At 37.0% G+C, this 23544-nt stretch overlaps 1 protein-coding gene across 6 annotated transcripts in view; it reads right to left on the bottom strand.

Moving 5' to 3' along the window:
• The window catches only part of kcnip4a (potassium voltage-gated channel interacting protein 4a), a 248446-nt gene that overhangs the window by 159211 nt on the left and 65691 nt on the right, over window positions 1–23544 (bottom strand). Inside the window, exon 1 of one of the 6 annotated variants that reach the window (XM_056240373.1) lies at window positions 6094–6502. The exons of the other annotated variants lie outside the window; for them this stretch is intronic. Within the exon in view, the coding sequence (XP_056096348.1) occupies window positions 6094–6178 (85 nt within the window). The 5' untranslated portion in view covers window positions 6179–6502. Of the gene's footprint in view, window positions 1–6093; window positions 6503–23544 lie in introns of those variants that run through there. 6 annotated transcript variants of the gene reach the window in all.

The following is a 23544-nucleotide window of genomic DNA, read 5'->3' as shown; positions in this document are numbered from 1 at the left end:
CCATCTACTTTGCTGCATGCATGTGCACCTGAGAGGTTTGCGTGAGAAATAAAACGTGATAAAGCAGAAGAGAAAGTTCTCCAGATGCTCTCAGGCAAGATTAGAAATATGAAGGCCATTTCTGTCTCTTTTTCCTTAAAGACAAAAAGCAGACGTTGTTCCAGATCCTGTGCCAAGTATTTCAACCGGTTCCCCTAAAAATGGATGATACATTGCAGCGGTGGACGTGTGTGACAGCAGAAAGCAATAAACTGAGGAGAAACAAAAAGGCAAATGTCATTTGTTCACAAGAGAGAGATTTCGAGCGTTTAGGCGGTGAGAGCGAGGCCACAATGTGACAAATAGATGGACACAGCCCTCCGGCTCCATGTAGCTTGAAAGTCAGCCATTCAATTCACAGTCTTCAGGGTCCAAAAGCCTGAAGAAATATGCAGCTCGCACTGTCCTTTCTGTGGGACATTTGAACATTACGGTACAAAATGTAATAGGTTGTTCAAAAGTAATTTACAGCAATGAAATAGCAAGAGGTGTTTACTGCTGGTGAGATAAAACAAGGATTTCATTTTCTTTATGATCTTTAATCAAGACAATGGACTATAAAGAAAGGAGAAGACATATTTAAAAGACACTACAGGGTAAAAAAAAAAAATAGCAACTACATATTTTCCAGTTCACTGGATCTTTGAGTCAAATACTGAGACTTGTGAATTACTAGAAACTACATAAAAGCCCATGTTAAACCAACAGATTTCCCCAAATGTTGTCCTAACTAGTCAAACACAATTGGCTGAACAAACAATATTGCTAAAATGTTGATGATTTGTGAGTTCCTAGTATGCATTGCAGCATGATTAAATTATGCAGTTACTCTCATAGATTTACTGTTTGTTGACTTTGTTGTTTTGTCATTATTGTTAGCTACACTGTAAAAAAAAAAAACGTAAAAAAATGGTAATTTTCTGGCAGCAGGGGCGCCAGAAAATGTCTGTTAAAAAACGGAAAAATACTGTCAGGAAAAAAACTGTAAAAAAATGGTAATTTCTTATCCTATAATTATGGTTTATTACTGTTATTCTACACAAAATTATCTTTCATTATCTGATATAATGTTAATTTACTGACCTATTGAAGTATTAATTTCGGTTTTGTACCATTGTAATACACTGACAACCAACAACCACAGTGGTGATGAGTCACATGATCATTCAAAGCTCATTACAAGCAGCTCTTCCACAAGAGAGTTAATACTAATATATAGAAACTGCACAGTGTCATTCGCACAAACATTAAACACCATCATGGTGACACATGAAATTTTAAAAATGCAATAAACATTAGTTTAACAACATTAAATGTAACATAAAACCCTAATATACATAACTGATTAAAAAAAAACTAAGAAAACTATGAAGAAACAGTTTTTTCAACAAAAACACATCAAATGTTAAGTGTCACGCAGAGAATTGTGGGAATGTCAATTTACGTTTTTTCACTGTAAATTAAACGAGTTGTTCTTTTTCACTTTCAAAAACTGTAAATTTAAATGTATTTTACAGTAAAATTACATTAAATGTACCATTAGATCTATCACAGTTTTTACCGTATATAGTACGGAAATACTATTATTTAACCTTAAAACTCACTTTAACACCCACATGCTTAATGATCTTCAAGGAAAACATGTTAAATGACTGCTGATTTCTGCAGTTATACCTTCTTTTCTGTGTTTTCTAATTTAACAGAAAAAATCTGTAAAATATTACGAATATTTTATGTAAAATTACACATAACCCTGTAAAAATACAGACAATTTCCTTTAAAAAAACGTAAAATTGATGTAAAACTAAAATACAAGCAATTACCTGTAAATTTAATAGTGGACCTTTAAATTACAGCAAATATCTGTAAAATAACAGGAATTCGCTGTATAATGACAAAACGGCAAATTTATGTAAAAAAAAACAGGCCGTTACCTGTAAATTTACGGGGTTTTTTTACAGTGTATGTATTGTCTATGTATAGTAGACACACCTTCAGACTGTTGGCAGAAAGCAACCAATCACAGTTCGTTTTGTTCAGCGTCATGTTTAACGGCGTTAGAATTCACCTATTCACATGACGACTTTGAAATTGACTTTGATTGGCTGTTTCCAGTGACTTCTGAGGCTGAGACTAAGGTCTATGGTACAACCTTTTAAAACTTTATTCCAGATATCTTTGCTTTGCAATGTGAATGCACCTTCAGAAACAAAGATAGCATAGCTCATTTCCCATTAAGTGTCAAATATATGGCTACCAAAATGATAGATCAATAATTTAATGTATTAGTTTGCTGAACAAGAAATCTGTAGTTCCCTCGAAGAATTTATGGCTGAATGAGGCATTTTGCATAGTGAATGAATACATTGTAAATTGACAAACAAGGTTGTGTGATAATTTTTTAAGACAATAGTTGAGAGTACCTAAAAATCTGAATGCATCAAGTTGCGTTGTTTTCTCAATAATTCCTTCTTTACGGTGAAGGAAATAAAAACTATTCTGTTAGCTTTCACGTCATTATAAAAAAAAAGAAAGACCTTTGTCCCACCCCAACTTCCTGTTTCTTTCAACAGTAAATATTGAAGATATTTAATCAGCACAGATCAAGTTTTTATTATTATATGATGTAGCCTAATAAATAATACAATATACACAATAACTGACTAAGAATTGCAGAATAAGATGATATCTCCAAGGACACAGATTTCCAGTGTCCCTCTGCTGTGTTCTACGTCAGATCCCATTAGAATCAGGCTCAGGTCAGACTTTACAACGGACCGATTCTTTCAGGTCATCGATCAATCCTGATCACTTGAGCAACAGATATTGACATTCAGTGTCTGTGCATTGCTTTCTAAGACAAAAGATATAGTGTTTGCCTTCACAAGGGTGGTTGAAATATAAGCATGAATATATTGATATTACAAATGGCTCCTTAGAAAAGTACAAGATAATCAGTTTTTGGCATTCAACCAAAATAATTTCCTTTGACGGTCATATTCAAATTTCCTGTGACATAATAATTACCACTTCATATTGTGACAAAATTCAAACCCGTTTTAAATCTTTATTTTTAAACTTTTTTATTATTTATTATTTTAAGTGTAAACGGAGAAAAGAAAGACCAACAGAAACAAGAACACGGTTCTACAACCATGTTTAGACGGATTGTCTTAGTGTGTCAGCCGAATCAATACAGCACCGTAACAAGGATTTCAAGTGAAGGCAGAAAGACGGTCTCCAGCAACTTAGAGTCAGAAAAGCTGTCAGTCTGTCAGACGATCAATATTAAAAGTCATTTTCTGTGACTCAGCATAATATCTGACATTGGGCTCGTTCCAAGAACACATCCTTTTTTCCAGCACGTTTGATATATCCTGGTAATCATCACAAAACAGCTGACATCTGGATTAATTAATTTTTCATGCTTTTGACTCTAAATTCAATTAAATCACTATTTGGCAAATGTTAAGCATTGTTAATAAAGATAGCGCAGTATATCTGTAGCCATTTACGCAGTGGAAGAGAGTGCAACACCAGACAAATATGATATAATACTGTGTGAACCGATCATAAATTCATTTTATTTTATGAGCATAAACAAATTTATTGAGTTTTTTTCTTAAAACAAGAAAAATTATTTGCCAAAGGAGTAAGCATGAACTTAATTCAAGATATTTGCTCTGAAACCTTAATGTCTTGGAGGGATAGTTCACCCTAAAATGACAATTGAGTCATTTACTCACCCTTGTGTGTTTTTAATGCTGTATGAATATATCTAATGGATATATTCACCTCAGAGAAGAAAGTTCATGGATTGTATTCCACTTGGCGCTATCTTCGAATATCCGTGCACAGAAGACCAATGGCCAAGGAAGATGTTCAATAATACATTCAATTTTGGTTTGCTTTTCATCAAACCTATCGTAGGGCTTGGTGAAAAACTATATCATGTCAAGATCCCTATAAAATCAGAAATGTAGGAAGGTTTCTTCAAGCCTCTTGGAAACGTTGCCACAGTTCTTCTGGATTTAGTCTGTCTCAGTTAATTCTGTTTCTTCATGTAATCTCAGACGGACTCGATAATGGTGATATCAGATCTCCGTGTGGAGCATACAGGCTGTTGTCAGACTCCTTGTGCATACAGAAATTTCACTGGATTGTTACAAATAAAGGCAAAATTAATGTTTGGAAATGTAAACTGATATTTACTACTGAAACACTACAGCAAAATATATATCTGGCTTAAAACCATTTCTTTGGGGCGGAAATACTAGCGTGCCTAAGATGTTTGCACAGTACTGTATGTTGAGAGCAGTTCCTTCCCCATTAATGGTAGGTAAATTAATATAGTGATGAATTTTGACATCATATGATATGGAAAAAAATATTGTGATAATATTTTTGGCCATATATCGCCCAGCCTTACCCTATCCTATACCCCCAGAACACTTTGAATATACTACATGTTTGTTGTATGGAATCATTCACTTTTGCGTCTTTTTAAAAAGGTGTGATGCTGGTCGTAATTCACTGCCATTATATGGACGAGTGTGTGCGGGACATTTATTTCAAATTTTTTTTTTTATTCTCCTTTTGTGGTCCGAAAAGGAAGGAAGGCAATATGGCATTAGAACAACACCAGGGTGAGTAAATGACTTAATTTCCATTTTAGGGTGAACTATCCCTTTAAGAATTTCTGCTTAGTAAATAGCCTATATCTTTATAGGAAATAGTCAATATAATTGAAAAGAGAATGCGAAGAGAATAGTCTATACCATTTTATAGGAACACACAGATTTTGCAGATTATGATCAACTGCTAAATGAACTGCTTGACTAATATAATGTATGCTCAAAAAAAGTAAGTAATAACTTAAAAAGGACAGCCTGTCACAAACACAGAAGACATGCCTTCTATCAACACATGACCATAATCAACAAGATTTAATGAGGGAAAGTTTTTCTTTCGCTGTCAGTGATTATGATCAAACACTACATCAGTCCCGCCTACAGAAATCTACTTAAACCAGTCCGCCAGCAGTAGTCAAGTCTTCACCGCAGGTCTCTTTATCACTCAAATTATGTACACAACACATCCTAATGCATCGTATTCATAAAAAATAAGACGAGCAAAGCAATGCATGCCAAGCTTTGCCATCCGTGGTCTTTGTTGTCAAACGCACCCACACATTCAGATGCTGCAGAGATTCACAGGATATTCAACACAACACAAAACCCAACAGATACACGATAATCAATAAACGTGAAATAAAGAAAGGGAAAGAGTAAACAAATAAACTTGTCAAATCAGACAAATCCCATGACTTCTTGCTTGGATTAGCTAGAACAAAACTTCCTCATACTGAGGTGGAAAGAGAACAATTATTAGACCATTAATTCTCTCTGTAACAAACATTTAGTAATAATGAGTCCTTCAGGTTATTTCTTCAAAATATTGAAAATTAAATTGTTTTTTCACAATATATAGAAATAAATAATGAAAGAATGCAAAAACATATCTTGACAAATTAAACCGTTTAACAAGGTCAGCATACTCCCATGCATTTGTTTTGATGCATTGCTGATTTCCTGCAACAAGCCTATTCATTTCAGAAATATGGCTCACTGCCCAAATTATCTCCACACAATTTGACATTATTTGTAGACACACTGGGAAAACTACAGCAGGATACTCAAGGACAACATGACTAAATTTGCTGCAATCCACGAAGAAGAGCCCATCTCTCCTTGAAACAGCTGACACATCAATTTATATTTGGCAAATGATGGGGAAAATTTGTTTGCCTCCTCCTAATTGCCAGTTGACTTGGATTAATTGACATGATTAAGGAGATTAGGAAGGAGAAGATAGATAGATATTATCAAAAGGTCAAAACCCGGTTAAGAGATGGCTGCAGGTTGTTTGAGCTGCACTGCCTCAACTTCTACATCAATACTGTATATAGATTGCACCAAAGTATTTTATACGCCATTGCAAATCCAACAAAGAGCAAACCAGGTTTTTACAAGATAAAAAACTTTCCAATTTTACCTGCATTGAGTGTGCCGGTAATTAGTCTGAAGAGGTACTGAGCAAACTTCAGAATCTCCCTCTTGCATCTCTTCCTGCAGCTCATGCTGAGGTTTCTCTCTCTTCCCGCTGTTTTATCCTCAAAAGCTTTGTAGACAGAGGAAAACTTCCTCCCCGTGGCTGCGCTCCTGCCCGAACCTGCTCAGCTCGTGCGTCTGCGAGAGTCGGCTCATACGGAGCTGCGCGAGGGGGGTCACTTACTGCCGTTGGGTCATAAATATTTCCTCTGGAGCGCTCGTGTGTCCCAGAGGTGCTGAGCGCTCCCTTCTAAGCGGTCTCCTCTCTTTAGCCGTTCACACTCTTTCTGTCACACACACACATTTGTAGTAGAGTGGCTGCTTGTGTGTCTCAGCACCATCTGTGGCTGTTTCAACCTCCACGACCGTTTCTGGGAAGGCGGTGCCAGCGTGGCCTCGGAGCGAAAGCACAAGAGAGAGAGAGAGCGATGAGGAGGAGGGGCAGGAGAGGTGAAAAAAGAGAAGGAATCAGCATTGACAGGCGATTATGGGACTGTCGTGTTGCCAGTTACAATGCTACACCGCTTCAGAGACGCTCTGGATGAGGCATCTCTGAGTGTCACGGCATTGAGAGCGAAGGATTTTTTTTTTTAAAAGTGGAAGAAATGGAGAAAGGGAGGGACGGCGAGGTTAAAGATAAGAAAGACTACGGAGACAGCCTGCTCTCGCCTGAGAGAAAGTGAATAGGACGGAGATATTGGGAAGGAAGATAAAGGTCAAGGTGCAAAGAAAGCAAGTGTAAAGAGATCTGGACAGAAAGACAAAGGGACTGAGGTGTGTACTGAAGGCAATATAAAGAAACAGAGAGAGAGAGAGAGAGAGAGAGAGAGGTTAAAACTGATGGGAAACACCTTGACATTTTCGAACGGCAGGTGTTCAGATGGTAGAAATAAAGGTGGAGTTCATAAGGTCAGTCCTGATGACTCACAGTCCGAGGTACTTATTTTACAAAGCCACATCAAAAGACTGGGACTCGTCCATGAAAACAGCCTTGGGTAACATTTTATTCCAAAATAAAAGTAAAAAATAAGATTGGTATAGACCTTATGTAGCCCCGCCTCTTTCCAAAGCTGCGCTCGTCGTGTTCTGTCTCCTGGTTTGTGTTTCCACAGCATGACGGTAAGATCTTACGTATTTTTTAATGAGCCGATCATTTTAATGACTTCCTTCAAACATTACAATGCTCATGATAACTTTCGTTAACTCTACAATGAGTAAGTCCACTTCACCAGCTAATTACGACAGCGATGCCATAATATACAGAGCTACCACAAAAACGGAATTTCAAAGACAAAATTCGAAAGATGCGCATAAGGCGCATAAGGTATATAGATATTTTATTATCATTGTTTAAAGCTGCATACATGAAAGGCAGTACAACAAACATTGCAGCGATGTATTAACAGTATATAGTTTAAAACATAAATAATCTGTAATGGGAATGAGCTTTTATTGTATTATGGCATTGAGAACTCTTTGACAAATGAAAATGTCTGAAAAAAAGTACTAGAATGTCTCATTTAAAGCTAAAAAGAAATATTCAAAAAAGCATAGGAAAGCACTTAATTACTAAAACTGAAAATATAAACAAAAAAAGGTCATTCAAAATATGAAAATTGTCATAATTTACTCACCCATGTCATAAACCCATTTATGCTATTTTCTTTTTTTGTCTAATGAAAAAAATATACACTTTTGAAGAAATGTTACACATACAATAACTAATAGTAAACGGATTGTTCTCCAGCAAGAACAAAAAAAAAAAAAACTATTTTAAAGCACCATAAAAGTGCACCACTATACTCTTCTGTAATTATACAATTTTTGTGATTTGGGATCCACAAAACCAAATTTAAGTTGCCATTTAAAGAATGTAATGATAATGTTTAGTTTTAGGTTATGTTTACATGACAACAATGTATTAAAAAACTTGAAAAATGTTGTCAAAATGATCCCCACTCACACTGCGAAAATGATTAAAAACGTTGTATTATGCTTCCAGGCCAGTAGTTGGCGATGTCACTTTGTAAAGAAACACTATGTGCCTAGACGCAGGCACATGATGTCACCGTTTTCACAAATTCACATGTTTGTAGCTTACACCGAGACGATAACGGTGTCATTTTTAAAAACTTCAAACACGTCATCAAAATTTTGCGTTTTCAGGCCCCCAAAATGCAGTTGTCGGGTAAATAAACAGACAAAATGCATAAAGGTTCCAGTAAGAAACTGTGTTGTGTAAACGGCCCGCACTTTAGTTTTCACTGTGTTGTTCCTGTTTGCCTGTTCTGTTCTCTAGTAAGTTTCCCTGCTTGTTAATCAGTTCCCACACCTGTTCCATTTTATCCTTGATTAATCCCCCCATGTGTTTAAAGGCACAATATGTAAGATTTTTAGATTAAAATAGCCAAAAACCACTAGCACAATGTTATATATTTTGTTGACCTGTGTACTTACAATATCCCAAACGTTTCCAACAATGTTTAAATCCAGAGAAAGCAGCTATTTTAACCAGTGTTATCGACCGTGTCTTTGCGTCGTCTCGTCTGTCAATGACGTCATATCCACGCTACCATTGATTTCCGTAGAAATCATGGAAACACCAAAGACGCTTTAATACAGTATGTGTTTTATTAGACAGGGGAGCAACTGTTTGGATATACATTTATCAACAGAAAACGAATCATTGATATAAAGCGCAACACGGCTTGTCTGAATCGCTTATTTTCTTGATTTTTACCATGCCTCAGAGACAACACTATTGTGTCACGTAACCTAGCATAATCAGAGACAGCTTTCTCCATCATACAATATATTATCAAATAAATTGCATGTCATTTAGCAACAGTCATCCGTTTTTTATTAATACGATTTTCTAATATCGATCTAGATTACTGCAAAGTGCAACAAGTCCCTCATACCAGCCACCTAGTGAACGCACAGAGTAATGTTATAACAACTTTCAACACACTCAAATGTATTTAGTATGATTGTTTTAACCATGTAAAACAGAGCTGCGTTACCCCACATACGCAACGAAAAGAGCGGAAGCGGGCGACTGCAGCACAGGCATAACAAAAGCTCAGACACCAGTGTTTCCAGAGGTCTCTCTCATTAGCATTCACTCGCTCACTTTTGATTTACACGATTTACATGAATACATGATTTCTGCCCGAGTCCACCGGATTCCTTTCCATCGGCTGTGGAGGTGAAGAGTCAAGACGACAACTCCCATGATTCCACACTCATTCACGGCATCATCAAGCTACGCCTTTGTTTCGAATAAGCGACCTTTAGTGGCGAAACTTACATATTGTGCCTTTAAGCCTTGAGTTTCCTCAGTTCTGGGTTCGGTCTTGTTTGCGTTTGTGTGTAGTGGTTGTGCTATCCTGTGATTACTTCTACAATCTCCTGCGTGTTTATTAGTGGTGACGAGATGAAACTTAATGAAGCTTCGGAGCCTTTTCCAGCTTCGAATGCACCCAGGGACACCTGCTGGTCAATGGAAATATGGTGTAGGAAAAATATTGTCAAGAGTGTGTCAAAATGTGTTACATGGTTCATGGTACATTAACATATACACACAAACATGTATACATAAATAAATAGTTATTTGAATTTATGCTAAGTGTTGTTATTAGTAACTGGGGAGTGCTTTTGTTTTTCTTGTACGGATATGGAGTAAACTGATAAAAGAAGGTGAAGTGAAGAAGTGATTAAGGTGAAATGGACAGAGAGAAGTGGAAGTGCTTGTGTAACATGAGAGGGGGAAAAAAACACATCGTTCCGCCCAAAGTGAACCCTTTCTCAAACCACTGCACTCAGCCGAGGCTTGACGTCATTAAACTAAAACAATACAAGCCTCGATATGGAGCTCTGGCGGGAAGAACCTGACGTTCTCAACACAAGCTTCGAAGCCTCAGTATCAGGCATAACATCACTAGTGTTTATTTAACTTATTAATAAAGTGCTCCTGAGTATTTGTTATAAAGTATTTTTCTTGTTGAATTCTCCTGCGCCTTGTGATTTCTACAGCCACCAACCCTGACAGAGATATGGAAATTGACAGAGCTTGACAGATACGTATTGTTGTTGTACATGAGGGCAATTAAAATATCAGTTAAAATGAAGGAACATTTGGGGTGAACCAATTCTTCTATTTTTCACAAACAGGCTTTTTTATTTAAGCAAAATATACATTTATATTAATTTCTTTGATTTGCGAGTAAAATTTTACCCAGTCATGTTAACAGGTTTTGTGATATTCACCCACATGAATGATGTGAGATGTTGTTTAAATTGCAGTTCAACAAGGTCGTTTTTCCACGCAATCTCATTTCGCATATCGTCTCGTTTTGGTGTGTAAATCTTTTTAATTAAATAGAAAATTCTGCTGTGATTTGCACTCTATTTTATTTTACACATGGAGGAAATTTCTTGTGTTGATAATGACAAATGTATGGAAGCTTGTTTCCGCCACAGAATGAAAAATAAAAAAGGTAATTGCGACTTTTTATCTCACAATTCTGACTTTTTTTCTCACAATTGCGAGTTTATATCACGCAATTCTGAGAAATAAAGTCAGAATTGCGTGATATAAAGTCACAATTGCGTGTCAGAATTGCGAGATATAAAGTCAGAATTTATTGATATAAAGTCGCAATTGCAGGTTATAAAGTCAGAATTGCGTGATATAAAGTCGCAATTGTGTGTTGTAAAGTCAGAATTGCGTGAAATAAAGTCGCAATTGCGTGTTATAAAGTCAGAATTGCGAGATTTAAAGTCAGAATGGATTGATATAAAGTCGCAATTGCGTGTTATAAAGTCAGAAATGCATGATATAAAGTCGAAATTGCGTGTTGTAAAGTCAGAATTGTGATATTTAAAATGTGTCTTTTTTTTCCTTAAATTGGCCTGATAACTCACAATTCCGAGTTTATATCTCACAATTCTGAGAAAAGATGTCAGAATTTCGAGATATAAACTCGCAATTGTGAGAAAAAAAGTCAGAATTGTGAGAAAGTCTAAATTCTGTCTTTTTTTCTCACAATTGTGACAATTTCTCAGAATTGCGACTTTATTTCTCACAATTCTGACTTCATATCTCGCAATTGTGAGATAAAAAGTCGCAATTATTATTATTTATTTTTTATTCAGTGGCGGAAACAAGCTTCCATTCAAATGTAATCCTGTTTGTTTAATGTTTTGATTTTTGGAATCTCTATTGAGTTTGGCGTAGAATTATGTCCTATATGTAAAAGTTTTATTTTCTCCTTAAAACTGCAGTGACCCAAAGACAGTCTCAAAATCACAGTTTGAAATCACTGGTGTTTCTGACATCACAAATTACCTTGTAACCAATCGCGTCAACGTGTGATCGTCAACGAGTGGATCTCTGAGCTGGTGTGAGTGGAGGCGGGGCTCATTTATATATATTTATAGAACCACAAATACTAAATGAGGCAGCAAGGGTGTAGAGTTTGTCAAGCTTCATTTTCATGAAGATTTCTTTCCAAGGATTTTTTTTTTTTAAATATGTCATTTTAGTGATCAAAGGTGAGTTTTAAGGGATACAATGGTTGAAAGGGGGACTTTAACATATCTAGAAAGTTTATATTGTACATGGTTGATTGATGATACTTAATTGTAAGTTTATAGTAAGTTGATGATTTTGGTGATTTCAACCATATTTAATATTTAGCATTAATTACACCTGCATGTTAATTGTTTGTGATGTCAACAAAGAATTAATTGTATAAATAGGTGGAGATATTAGATTACCTCACACACTGAAGGCGGCCTGAGAGCTAAAACGTTTGTTTTCGTTTGCAAATTTTGAGTGTGAATCGCAGCTGAATTTTCACATCGACTTCAAAAATCATAAATCTTTCCACTTTTTCCACTTCTGTGCTATTATCAATCATCGATCCATTAAAGCCTTATTTCTGATCCATGATGTTACTGCAAAAAAAAAAAAAAAGATGATCTTTTTGTGTGTAAAATACTTTAACATTCCAGAGGAATCTGCGGTTCATTCTAGCAGCTCTAGGTAGAGGCAAGCCATTTAGATGACAAATGAAACGTCTTGTTTTGTATATGAAAGAATAGTTGATTCCCATTGGTCATTTCTGGTTCAGACAGGCCTATTTCAGGAAGAGCACTCCAAAACCAAGATATTTTTTTACACGAGTGACTCGCAGAAGATTTAGACCCCTCTCTGTCCCTGGTGCTCTCAAATAGGAACGCTGTTTCCGCAAAGAGGCGTGTTGTTCTGAAAGGAGCTCTGGGTTGTTGTGACAAGAGAGAAAAATTTGGGTGAATGCGAAGTGAACAGATTTTCCATACAGATTATGCTACAATGTGTGCACACTGTCACTGCAGTGCACGTTTCATACTGCCGCTTCACAGCTACACGTTTGATATGACCTTATGAACAGCATAGCGATAATTCATGTACTCAAATTAATTTCTTCATGTTTTAAATCCAAAGAGACATGTGTGGCATTTTACTATCAAGCTTTACTAGGTGCTTTGAAAGGTCAATGATTTCCATGTACTACTGTAGATTCAGCATAAAAAAAGTACACACTTTTAAAAAGAGTCCTTTTTATGGAAATAATATACTTTAAAATAATATACTTAAGTGAGAACTGAATGTGTTTCTGGACACATTGCATGTTAATTAATGTATTACATTTTGACTCGCTAAAATAGGACTCTTTACATGTAATTTCATAATTAATTATACATACTCATTTCATTTCTACGCGGTGCTATGAATATGCAAATTAGCTCTGCCTCCACTCACTCACACCAGCTCAGAGATCCACTCGTTGACGATCACACGTTGACCTGATTGGTTACAAGGTATAGTTTGTGATGTCATAAACACCAGCGATTTTAAGACTTTGATTCACTGCAGTTTTAAGGAGAAAATACTGACTTGTGAATTTGCACATGGTTTGTCTTAAAGCATATTAAAAACACCACACAGACATATACACACAGGGGGACTTGCAGTTATAATATTAATGAAATATTACTTAAAGTAGTTTTTAAAAATATATACTTTTAATATTTGAAGTGCACTAGAATTAACACCATTTAAGCACTTCTTTTTTTCACAAGGGAAAGATCACAAGTTCTCTTCAGATTTAATTACAAAAAATAGTAACAATTTCTATGAACCGTTAATATAATGCGTTTTGAACTACCGGTAATTAATGCATTAAAAAGTATTTATATTCTGTTTTGTTATATTAAAAAACATAATTATACATTTTAATTTAAATTCAATACTTATTTAAGGTTATTTATTTTGTTTTAAATTATAATTTTTTTTAATCTAAATATTAAAACATAATCAAGGGCAGATTTATACTAATGCTCATACTTAAGGTTAAGGATTTAAACAAACCCTTAAACTTCTCTATTAATCATGACTTATAAATTGTCTTTCATTGTTTGTTTTATTGACATCAATATTAATAATACTATTAATCTCAAATTGTGATATTGGTTGAGGGGACATGTGAAATTACCTTCATAAATAATCGAAATGATGATTTCCAACACCCTATGAAGGTTATTTTTGCACAGGCAACCACCATTTACTTCAAAACATGTATTATAGTTATAATCAATAATTCATGACAAGATATTATCTGTACATTATATGTACTATAAGAGATTACAATGTGTATTTTAGGGTATTAGGAAGAGCTTTAAAATGTATGCCATCTACAGGCTTTACGAAAATGTCTCAGATACAGATACAGGCTAAATATAAAGCTGAACTCTGTCTAATTCAGACCAGGCCTAAGCAAGCAACTGCAAATGTTCCTCATTACCAATTAGCAGCTGCTACGCAACCCTCTGAAACGATCAATCTGCTTTCAATTCAAATCCAGGCAGCTTTTGAGGAGCTGCAGACATGCCTCACACACAGCTTGAGTGATAGACTTGCTGAGTATGAAGAGTATCCGCCAGCTCCTGGCGTGTGCGAGAACTAGCTTCCGCACCTCTTTGAATTCCTCCCCCCGCACGCACCTGCTCACACACACACACACACACACGCTATCTCAAGAAGGACTGATGCCATGACACACATTCTAGCCAAAACACTGCCACCAATGCCAATTACTTACTAATATTTCTCCTTTTCATTTTTTCTAAAATCACCTATAGCCAGATTACTTTAAAGATTTAGGATTTAAATATTCCAAACATACCCTTGTGGAAAAGGTGCGCTTAATTGTATGTGCACTTGTGTTTTACCTTCAAACCTTAAAAGTAGTTTTGAAAGACTAAACTTGCAGATGATAGAAAAAGAATTAAAGACAGTACACTTTCATTGCTTCTAAACACACTAATGTAGGCTTTTAAAAAGTGCACGAAATGTCAATTTAAACATTAACTTAAACATTAAAATTTAAAAGTACATTAGAAACATGTTTTAATAATCTTTTGTTGTTCTTTAACAAGAACTTATTTGGATGTGTTGACCAACATACTGAAGCACATATAAAGTGCTTGATTATAATTTTAACAGTGTGTTATTTAATATTACATTTGTACACACATTTTCATTTAGTTGCAATTAAGTGTCCAAGAACATTACATTCAGTTCTCACTTAAAGCGATAGTTCACCCAAAATGATACTCACCCTCTAGTTGTTCCAAACCTGTATGAGTTTCTTTCTTCTGCTGAACTCAAAATAAGATATTTTGAAGAACGATTGGAACCAAACAGTTGTTTGGCACCATTGACTTCCATAGTAGAAAAAAAAAAATACTATGGAAGTCAATGGGGACCAGCAACTGTTTAATTACCAACCTTCTTTAAAATATCTTCTTTTGTGTTCAGCAGAAGAAAGCAAATCATACAGGTTTGGAACAACTTGTGGGTAAATGTGAGTAAATGATGACGGCATTTTCATTTTTTGGGTGAACTATCGCTTTAAGTGTATTCTTATTTTAAGTGTATGCATATTTTTCCACAATTACCCTATTTAAAAGTATGCTAAAGTGTACTTTTTCATAAGGACAAGCAAATATTTTTGCATTTACGTATATGTAGTGGTTAGCGAATATGCTAGTGAGCAAACTCAGAAAAACATCGAAGACAGTTTTGTTTTTTTTGCAGAATATAAGTTTGATTCAGACTGGTTCAGCAGATTTGTGTGGAGTGATGAATCACAATAAAACAACTTGCATGGTGATGCTCCAGAGCGGTGTCATCGAAAATCTGCTGAGAAATATAATAATAAATGCATCTCTAGCACAGTGAAGCATGGAGGAAGAGCTGTCATTGTGTGGGGAGCCTTTTTAGCTGCTGCTATTGGTGAGTTTCTTCATTGTGAAAAGTCATTTAACGCTTTGGAGTACAGGAGAATATTGCAGAATGGCTTGCTTCCCACACCTTAAAAGTTGTTATCTAAAGAGGGATGGTCAGACAAGACAATGCTCCTGCCCAAATTGCATAGACAACCAAGTGGCGGCTCTGAATGTGCTTGTGTATACGTATGTGTATATAATTATTGCATGCATATTAGTCATGTACATATAGTTTATCTTTATATATGTGTGTATTTAGGTGTATATGACATGTATACGTAATATGCACAATTTGTATGCAATCCTATCAAGTTAATCTTGTTTACTCATTTAATTGTATTTATTTTTCTCTTTCCTCACGTTTATGTATTCTAGGGCTGGGGTAAACGATTATTAACTAAACGATTAGTTGGGCGATTATTTTATCGATTAGTCGACTAATCTAACGACTATTCGGACGATTAATATAAAGATTATTTTTCTGCTGCTCGATTAATAACATAATGTATCTCAAATAAATACTAACTAGTGTACTGAATCATGATACTATAAGCTGGCTAACGTTAGTCTAAAGTTATGTATTTGAACACCGTCATTAGAACTCTATAACCACCAAAAACGTGTTATTAAAATATTTTTTACAAACATTTTTTATCATAGAGAATGTTTAAATACTAATATCAGCTTACGAGGGAAACGTAGGCGGAGTTAGCGCTGCGATCGGAGGCTGAGTGCTGGAGATGATTCGGGAGAGGTCTGCGCCCCTTTACCGATCAGAGCGCGCGCTGAACCGGAGTAAAGCCTTGTTTATACTCGACGCGTCCGCACAAGCGCGAAGGTGCGCGCCGCAAAAATGACGCGTTGGGTGCGCAAGACCGGCAAGACCCCTGTGTGCTGTGTGCACGGCTTTTTTTGTAACAGCGCGCACGGCGCCGCAACCGAGGATGAACGACTTCAAGCCGAATCTGCCCGAGCGTGTACGTCTCCGCACCGGCACCCAGTTTGCGAGTCTAAATTGCAACGTTTTTTTTTTTGTTAAGGGTTTGTTTACTGTATGTGATTCATTTAATGGAAAGCACATTCACTTCTAGTTGTCTTCGTCCTCCATTCTGCAATGTTTCGGTCTCCCACGTGTGGTGTCAAGCTGTACCGCCGGACACGGTGCAAAAAATAAAAATAAATAAAGAATTGTCGACGCAAAAATATGGCGTCGACGTAATTTTCACGTCGAAGCGTCGACGTCATCGACGCGCCGCTACAGCACTAATGTATTCATATGTTTACATCTCTTTTTTTTAACGTATTCAGTACAATATGTATGACTTGTACTTGTAACATTCAGGAATGAGGGCAATGTGAAGTCTTGTTTCAACATATCGTATTGCTGTTAATTGTTCCTTGTTTATGTAAAGCTTAATTAAGAATAAAAAAAGTAAAAAAAATAATATATAATAATAATAAAGTAGTGTTTTCTGTGTCGGCTGCAAAGATAAAGCTGGCGATGCTGACTCGTCATCTCCGCAGAATAGCGAACGTGCCTATAGAGAGAGAAGTGGATTACATAACAAACGGATAACATGAGCAGAGAGTATGTGTTTTAGATTTGAATTGGTTCGTTTAAAAGTAGACATTTCAAGCTTTCTATAGATATATTTCTGAGAGACAATGGGCCTATACATTAAGTTTCGGTTAATTTTTGTGATGCCAGGGAGACAGAGACAGCAGATAGCACATCCTGCGTGTTTTCTTTATTCTACAAAGGCACAACGTTTTCTTGTTATTGTGAGTTTACACAAATAAAAGTAGACCCTTACAGTTTTGAAAGATGTATTACTATTCTACAAAAACATTCAGCGAGGCTTAACATAGGAGCGCAGCTTCGCGGCTGAGACACGAAGAGACTATTAACTTAAAACTTTTACTCTTAATAAACATAAAAGGCACGTCCACTTTAATAGAAAAAGAATATTTATTAAACAAACCAGATCAAGAGCAGAAACGAAATAAAGTGCATAACTGATATGTTCATATAGCCTACTCAAAACAGACAGGGCAACCTAACGCAGACAAGTAAGCTTACCGCTTTTAGATGATATGTCATGTTTGTCGTCGAGCTGTGGAAGGCAAACTGTTGCTTGCAAACTTTGCATTCGACCTTTTTCCCGTTATCAATTTTAACAAAATGCTGCCACACTGTCGATGTATTTGTTGTTGACATGTTAGAAGAGGATTGACTATTAAACGCTCTCACAATTAAATAAATAATATTCAGCATCAAACCTTCTATAGCCTACTTATCTGTCTCTCTTCTCCAGTGGATTGGGCTAATCCAAAAAAAGTGAAACCAAGGGGGGTGTTCTGAAGACAGACAGTTACCTGTGAAACAGGGGTACTCTGAAAACACCCCCATTAGTAGTTAGTGCTTTCCACCTGATGAAATGAACGCGGCAAAAAAAAATCGACCAATCAGAATTTTGGTCGAACCAGAACGTATCGACCAATTAATCGACTAATCGACTGGGACAGTACAGCCCTAAAAAAAACATTTTAGGTTGTTTCCGCTGTTGTCAGGCACCAGCGTTTCCATGTCATGCAGTAAGAGCGCTATACTTCAGCTTCCACACACTGCACACATACTTGGATATGTGCCTAATAATAACGCACATTTGTCTGGGTTAACATTAGAGCGATCGGCCAAGTAAAGTTGCTACTACTTGCATGTTTCAAATGATAATCCATATTTAAGGGCGATGGATGATAGGCGAACGCTTGGATTTCCAGCCCGACATGCTGTTACCACAGTTTTCTGCAACTAACCGACTAATAAAATTTTGGTCGACTAAGCCTCTTTTAGTTGACTAATGGACAGTTGCCTATTAGGGGGCAGCCCTACTAATTTCCTGACCAGTGATTTGTGATTAAAATGGTAAGTGATATCATGTTAACTACTGACTCCAGGCAGTCTATGGCTCTGGTTCTGTTAGACCTCAGTTCTGCCTTTGATCTAATCAACCATGATATTCTTATATCACGTCTTGAAACATGTGTTGGACTTCGTGGCACAGTATTACAGTGGTTTCGGTCATATCTCTCTGACAGGAGGTATGTTGTCAATATTGGATACCATTCATCTTCTGAAATATCTTTAAATGCAGGGGCCTCATTTATAAAACTTTGCGTAGGATTTGCGTCAGAAGTGGCGTACGGATGAAACATAGGACGTGCGTACGCACAGAAATATTCGGATTTATAAAACCGTGCGCACGCACATACACGCATTTTTCCCTTAATAAATCACAATCAAATCTAAATGTAGCGCAGCTTTTGCGGCTTCATGTCACACCCATAGTTGCCCATAAATAGTCTGTGAAACGCCCATAAGTTAATATTCATCGATTGCGAAATCATGGCAAACATAGAGAGGAAATCAAAAAACGTAACTTCACTCAATGTGAAGTAGAAGTTATCGTTGGCGAGGTGGAAAAGAGGAGAAAAATGTTGTTTGGAGGGCACAGTGTGGGCATTACTAATGCCAAAAAGGCACTTGAGTGGCAAAAGGTTGCAGACGCCGTAAATGCTGTAGCCTCACAACCTCGGACTGTGGCCGAAATAAAAAAGAAATGACAAGCTACAGATGTCGGTTATAATCTACTTGGAAATAGGGAAATAGTTCAGCGCAAATGTAATTTCTTGCAGCTTTCTGAATGATTGAGACATACGTCATACGTTATTTTATCAAAACAAACTAAAGGCATATGCATGAATAGTGAATACCATGATTCCGTAGCTGATAAAGACATTTTTACTATGAAAACAACTTTCCCCAGTGGACAAATAATACATCTATCTATCTATCTATCTATCTATCTATCTATCTATCTATCTATCTATCTATCTATCTATCTATCTATCTATCTATCTATCTATCTATCTATCTATCTCCCTAATTATCTATCTAATTGCATCTATATCTGCTCCGCCTGACGGACACATTGGCGAGAATATCAGTTTTGTACATTATTTCGTTCTGTTTACCATCTTATTTATGAGGATGAATTGTATAACATGCCAATATTATTGCAGAACATATTTCACTTTTCTTTTTGCAAATATGTGTTAATTTGCATTTCTGTTGCAGATCGATCAAACGGGTGTTCGTGTAGGCTGTTAATTGTAAGACTTGCTTTGTGAAGTCTTCGTGTTATTTATGAGAGGCAGTATTGCCATTACACAACGGTCTACAGTTTCACACACTTTCACGTGTTTCTTCCATCTGCCGACGGTGTCGCCATTTCTCATTTCACCCGTTTTTCTGCGTACGCCTGGGTCAGAGCTTGCGTGAAGGACCGCACATTTTACCGTCAAGTTTTCTTTTTATAAATACCAATTATTGCGTAGAGAGTGGCGTACGCCTTCTTTTGTGCGTACGCAACGTTTATAAATGAGGCCCCAGGTGTTCCCCAGGGTTCAATTCTTGGTCCTGTATTCTGCCCTACAAAGGCAAAAGACCTTAACTCACCAGAGTGTGAAACTGAGAAAAATGACTTTAAAGTTTTTTTTGTTGTCCAGCCAATTGTATGATAGGTAGGACAATGAAAATTTGCCAAGTAGTTGTCATAATGAATATATTTATCTACATTAAAAAAAAATTAGCTCAAACTTGACCTTTGACCCTTATTCGGAAGTTACTGTATTCTGCAAAACAATAATGGGTCATACAAAGGCAAAATACCTTAACTTCTAATTTATTGACCATTTTGACTTTTATGACACATTTTATGACTTTTTTGACACAACCTTCTGTGTTCTGCGTCTTTTCAGTAGCGGTGGTTTCAGCTTTCTGCCCTATTATTGTGCAGTGCACTTCGCTCGTCCTGCGGATTTATTCCGGACAGTGTGATTGTAGGTACAACCTACGGAGCCCCTAAAGGGACGTGGTGGTGGAAATTTTCTTAGGATGGGAGATTTTTTTTTTTTTCAATCTTTTGCGTTCCCTCGCAAAACTTTTGCGTTCCCCCGAGAAACTTTGCGTTCCCTCGCAAAACTTTTGCGTTCCCTCGCAAAGATATTTGCGTTCCCACGCAAAATGTTTGCGTTCCATCGCAAAGTTATTTGCGTTCCCTCGCAAAGATATTTGCGTTCCCACGCAAAACCTGTTGGCAGCTCGGACAGACACTTCCTGTTTAATGTCCCGCTGGCAGTGTTTCAGAGCTCCGTACGTTAATGGAGCGTTTCATAGTGTTTGAACTTGGACTCAAATATAAAGAAATGCGGTCAGTGCTTAACTCAAGGTGTTCAATGAAGTTGGCAAAATATTCACATGCTATTCGAACTTCCCGGATCAATATTCTTGAGCTAAACGTTGTTAAAACACAGACGACACCTATTTACAATCACAGTAACCTAGACAACGAGATACAACCCAATTCTCCTCAAAACGAGCTTCCACCACCACGTCCCTTTAGGGGCTCCGTAACAACCCGCTTGTAACAGCTTGTCTGATGTTGTATGCACCAGCAATTCTTGCTTCATTATGTTGTATGCACCAATATACCCTTGTTGCTTCATTATTATCACTCCCTGTGACATATTAGTCCCGCGTCGGCACAACTGTGTTCAGGGCGTTGCTGAAGGCGCCGGCGAAGTTTTGGCACTCTGCCAGCTAGATGCATGATTGTTTCAACCAGGTCCGGTACCCGATCTGGGTGAGGCGGGGCTTTAGTTCTTTGTTGTATTCACCTGCTACGGCGTGTGTAACATTTTTTCTGTCAACTCTGCATATATCATTCGCGATGGATAGCCTATCGCACGTTTGTCGATGGAGCGGGTTCAGACCATACTAAATGTTCTGACCGCATTTGTGCAGGACAAAGCTCTGAGGACATCAGAAGTTACAGGGACTGATGGCAGCTGTACAAAGTACACCGGCTACATCGTAATTTCAATTTTAATGGAGAGCAAAACAAAGGCAGAACACCGTACAATCTCAAAGGTAGCATTATTTGATAGAACGCCAGCACCGTAACTTCATATTGACGCGCGGCTAAACAAAGGCAGAGTACCGTAACTCAATATGAGCGTTCCAAAACTAAGCCAAAGAGCGGTAACTGGTGTTACGGTGTTCTGCCTTGGTTTCTCACGCGCTTTTGGAAGTTACTGTTAAGACAACCCATTATTTTCTCGAAAAAACAACGGAATTGACTCAAGATACTTATCCACATGATAAAGGGGGTCTTGAATGTGCCAAAAATATAAAAAACTAATTTTCGACCAAACACGAAGTTACGGTCTTTTGCCTTTGCACGGCAGTATTGTTTTCCCTTTATATGCTTCCACTAGGGTCTATTTTCAACAAGTATGGGGTCTCTTTCCATTTGTACGCAGATGACACCCAAATTTATATCCCTATGAAGCGGGATAACAAGCAGGCCTTAAAGCCCATTATGGACTGTTTGGAAGAACTAAAACACTGGCTTGCAACTAACTTCATGAGTCTTAATGAGAGTAAAACTGAACTTATTGTGTTTGGTTCAAATGAGCACTATGTACATGATCTTGAACTTGCATCTTTGTCACCTTATACTACCACATGTGTCAGAAACTTAGGTGTCTGGCTTGATAATAATCTTAAATTCGATTAGCAGATAAATACTGTGATCAAGTCGTGTTTTTACCATCTTCGTCTCCTGTCAGAGGTGAAGCCATTTCTTTCTCTAAAGAAATTTGAAACAGTTATGCATGCTTTTGTAACATCTCGACTGGACTACTGTAATTCTGTGTATATCGGTGCCCCCCAGGCTTGTGTTTCACGTCTACAATTAGTTCTGCATGCAGCGGCTCGGCTCCTCTATGGAAAACGTAAATATGATTCTGTTACGCCAATATTGATCTCACTACATTGGCTCCCGATCAAATTGATTTCAAAATTCTATTGTTTGTTTTTAAATCCATTCGTAATGAGACGCCACAGTATTTAACAGATTTGCTACAACCCTACGTTCAGTCAAGGTCACTTAGATCTGCTAACTCCGGACTATTGCAAGTTCCCAGGACAAGATTAAAAAATAGAGGTGATCGTGCCTTTTCTGTCATCGGCCCTAAACTATGGAATACTCTCCCGGTTCATATCAGAACTGCCCCAACTTTATCTACCTTTAAGTCCTCCCTCAAGACGCATTTATTTTCTTTGGCGTTTAATATACCTTGACTTGCTGTTTCAGGATTTTACTTTTATGTTTTACACTTATTTTACAGCTTGTGTTGGTTTTATCTTCTTTTGTACAGCACTTTGGTCAACCTCGGTTGTTTTTAAATTGTGCATTATAAATAAACTTTGTATTGTATTGTATTGTATTGTTAAGACCATTAATAAAACACTAACTATTTAGCCAATTTTGGCTTTGCCCAATATGTTTTTGCCCAGGAGTGTAGATGTAAATGACACAGTACTAGTATATGACAATCCACAACAGTCATTATATTTTTTGAGCTTCAATTCTCATTACTGTCATGGAAGCATTTCTTGAAACTGTCTTCTGCATTCCTCTCACCGTTGACCCTACAGACAGGCGACCCAACTCATACATCACCTTAATGGATTCCCCATGCACTGCTACTCATGTTTGGTGTAATGTATTCTCCACATAGTGGAATTCAAAGGCCTTATACAGTAAAGGGACATGAGGGCCCGCTGTGTTTACATTGAGCTGGGTGTCTGTGACAAGACTCTGATGATGCGGTAGAGCAAAGGCACCAATAGCACAATGGACAGTGCTGTACCTCAAGTTTGTGGACAAATCATATCAAATCAAGTCAGCCTATTCCCAGCAACACACACAATCCTGTTTAAGTTCAGTTGCACAAAGACAAGGGAGTGAATTCAAAGACAATTATTGATCCTTAAAGCAGGTCTGTGAAAGTGCTTCCTTAATCGTTTTTGCTGGGCCTTAATGACTAACTATTCCAACACTGAAACAGAAGCAAATCATTTTTTGATTTTTTGATTGATTCAACATACATTTTTACCCTTCATTTTCTCTGAATCAGATCATAGTTGAAT

The sequence above is a fragment of the Rhinichthys klamathensis genome, unplaced genomic scaffold, assembly GCF_029890125.1.
Source record: "Rhinichthys klamathensis goyatoka isolate OS25496 unplaced genomic scaffold, OSU_Roscu_1.1 h1tg000593l_1, whole genome shotgun sequence".
In the NCBI taxonomy this organism is placed as follows: Eukaryota; Metazoa; Chordata; class Actinopteri; order Cypriniformes; family Leuciscidae; genus Rhinichthys; species Rhinichthys klamathensis.
The sequence above is the reverse complement of the archived record's forward strand: the minus strand, read 5'-3'. Positions and strand labels throughout refer to the sequence as shown.